At 43.7% G+C, this 2,267-nt stretch overlaps 1 protein-coding gene across 1 annotated transcript; it reads right to left on the bottom strand.

The window, feature by feature from the left end:
* Positions 1–793: 793 nt before the first annotated feature.
* LOC145157807 (uncharacterized) lies at positions 794–1,471 on the bottom strand. Its single transcript, XM_079076798.1, has one exon. It carries the CDS (start codon positions 1,469–1,471, stop codon positions 794–796), a length of 678 nt encoding a protein of 225 aa, XP_078932924.1.
* Positions 1,472–2,267: the final 796 nt, after the last annotated feature.

Raw genomic sequence — 2,267 nt, 5'->3', positions numbered from 1 at the left:
TGGCCGGAAAATTGCGGATGAGTGGTGGTGGCGCCCGAAATTGTAGCAACAGATCAGACCAGATTTTTGGTGGGGTTTGTAAAGCTCGGAAATTGGTGAAGAATGGCGGTGGTCTCACGAAATTCCGACCGGCGGTTTGACGGGAAACTGAGTTTTTGTGGTGGAGATGGAGGTGCTCTAATGGAGGTTAGGGAAGAAGAATGGAGAAGAAGAGAGGAAGAAAGGGCCGACTGGTGTTTTATTAGTCATAAGTTATGGTCAAACGAAGTCAAAAGCGGGTCAACGTTGGTCAACATCTCACGTGGACGCGACTGCGAGTACACGCGGTCCACGTGAATAAACATGGAACTATTCTGATTTGCATTACTTACACGCGGTCGAATTCGGAGGTGGTACGCGGTCCGTTTTAATAACCCACGCGGACGGACTTGCGAGTACACGCGGTCCGCGTGAATAAGCATGAAGTCTTTCTGTTTTCTGAAAATGGACGCGGACACTTTTGGAAACCACACGCGGACCATTTTTTTATTAACGTGGACAGGACTTCGAGTACACGCGGTCCCCGTGAATTCTGTTGTAATCTTTCTCAATTTTTGCTCTTGACCAAAACGAAAAACCGAGCCTTGAAATCCGACCACTCTCTTAATGCAAGAAAGAAGAAGAAGAAGAAGTGTGAAGTGCAAAAAGGATCTATCTACGAATTTTATTCGGAACTAGAAAACGATGAAAACTTTAACTTTTCCAAAAATGCCCTTCTTTAACGTCTTTGGCGAGACGTCCTTCCCTTTCGATTTCAGTATACCGGGGCATCCAGTTGGATGATATCTAAGACATTTGCGTTAAAACCTTCATAGAAAGGTTTCAAACGATGTCCATTGACTTTTAAGATTTGCCCCGTTTCTTCACTCTGGATCTCAACCGCTTCGTGCTCAAAGAATTTTAGCACAACAAATGGACCTATCCATCTTGACCTCAACTTTCCAGGAAATAATTTCAATCGCGAATGGTAAAGCAAAACTCTATGTCCCGGCTTGAAATGCTTGCGGGTAATGGACTTGTCATGGAAAAGCTTTGTTCTCTCCTTGTAAATTCTTGAGTTTTCATAGGAGTCATTTCTCAACTCCTCCAACTCTTGAAGTTGAAGTTTCCTTTGCCTTCCCGCCTCATCAATGTTGAAGTTGCATTGCTTGACCTCCCAGAATGCACGGTGTTCCAATTCCACGGGGAGATGACATGGTTTTCCAAAAACCAACCTAAAGGGAGACATTCCTATCAGGGTTTTGTATGCGGTCCGATAGGCCCACAATGCATCATAAAGCCTAGAACTCAAATCTTTTCTTGAAGGATTCACGGTTTTCTCAAGAATACTCTTCACCTCGCGATTCGAAACCTCTGCTTGACCATTCGTTTGAGGGTGGTAGGCGGTAGAGACACGATGGGTCATGTTGTACTTCTTCAATAAAGCCTCCATCATCTTGTTGCAAAAGTGTGTCCCCTATCACCGATCAAGGCCCTAGGCACACCAAATCTCACAAAAACATTAGACTTCAAAAACTCGATAACCGTTTTGGAATCATCCGATCGTGTAGCTTTGGCTTCAACCCACTTAGAAACATAGTCAATCGCAAGCAATATGTAAATGTTGCCGAACGAAACGGGAAATGGGCCCATGAAATCAATCCCCCATACGTCAAAAACTTCACAAACAAGGATTGGATTTTGTGGCATTTGATTTCTATGTGAAATGTTTCCCGTCCTTTGGTACCGTTCACAACTTTTGCAAAACAAGTAACAATCGCGTGACATGGTTGGCCAAAATAGTCCACACTCAAGGACCTTTCTCAAGGTCCGGCTAGGTCCGAAGTGTCCCCCACAAGCAAGTTCATGACAAAATTGTAAAATGGATTGATGCTCTTGTTGGGGCATACATCGCCTAATAATTTGATCGGGATAATGTTTCCACAAATAAGGTTCATCCCACACATAGTATTTTGCATCACTTTTCAATTTATCTTTTTGAGCACGTGTGAATGTGTCGGGATACCTTTTCGTGACCAAAGAGTTAACGATATCGGCATACCAAGGAGTAGATTGAGTAAGGGAAAAGAGATGCTCATCCGGAAACTTGTCCCGCAAAGGGAGAGGAGTTTCATTTGAAGTGATCCGGCTTAAGTGATCGGCAACAAGATTCTCACATCCACTCTTGTCCCGGATTTCCAAATCAAATTCTTGTAACAATAAAATCCAACGGATGAGTCTAGGCTTTG

This window comes from Lactuca virosa, chromosome 2, assembly GCF_052849685.1.
Source record: "Lactuca virosa cultivar CGN04683 chromosome 2, Lactuca_virosa_CGN04683_v6, whole genome shotgun sequence".
Taxonomy (NCBI): Eukaryota; Viridiplantae; Streptophyta; class Magnoliopsida; order Asterales; family Asteraceae; genus Lactuca; species Lactuca virosa.
The sequence above is the reverse complement of the archived record's forward strand: the minus strand, read 5'-3'. Positions and strand labels throughout refer to the sequence as shown.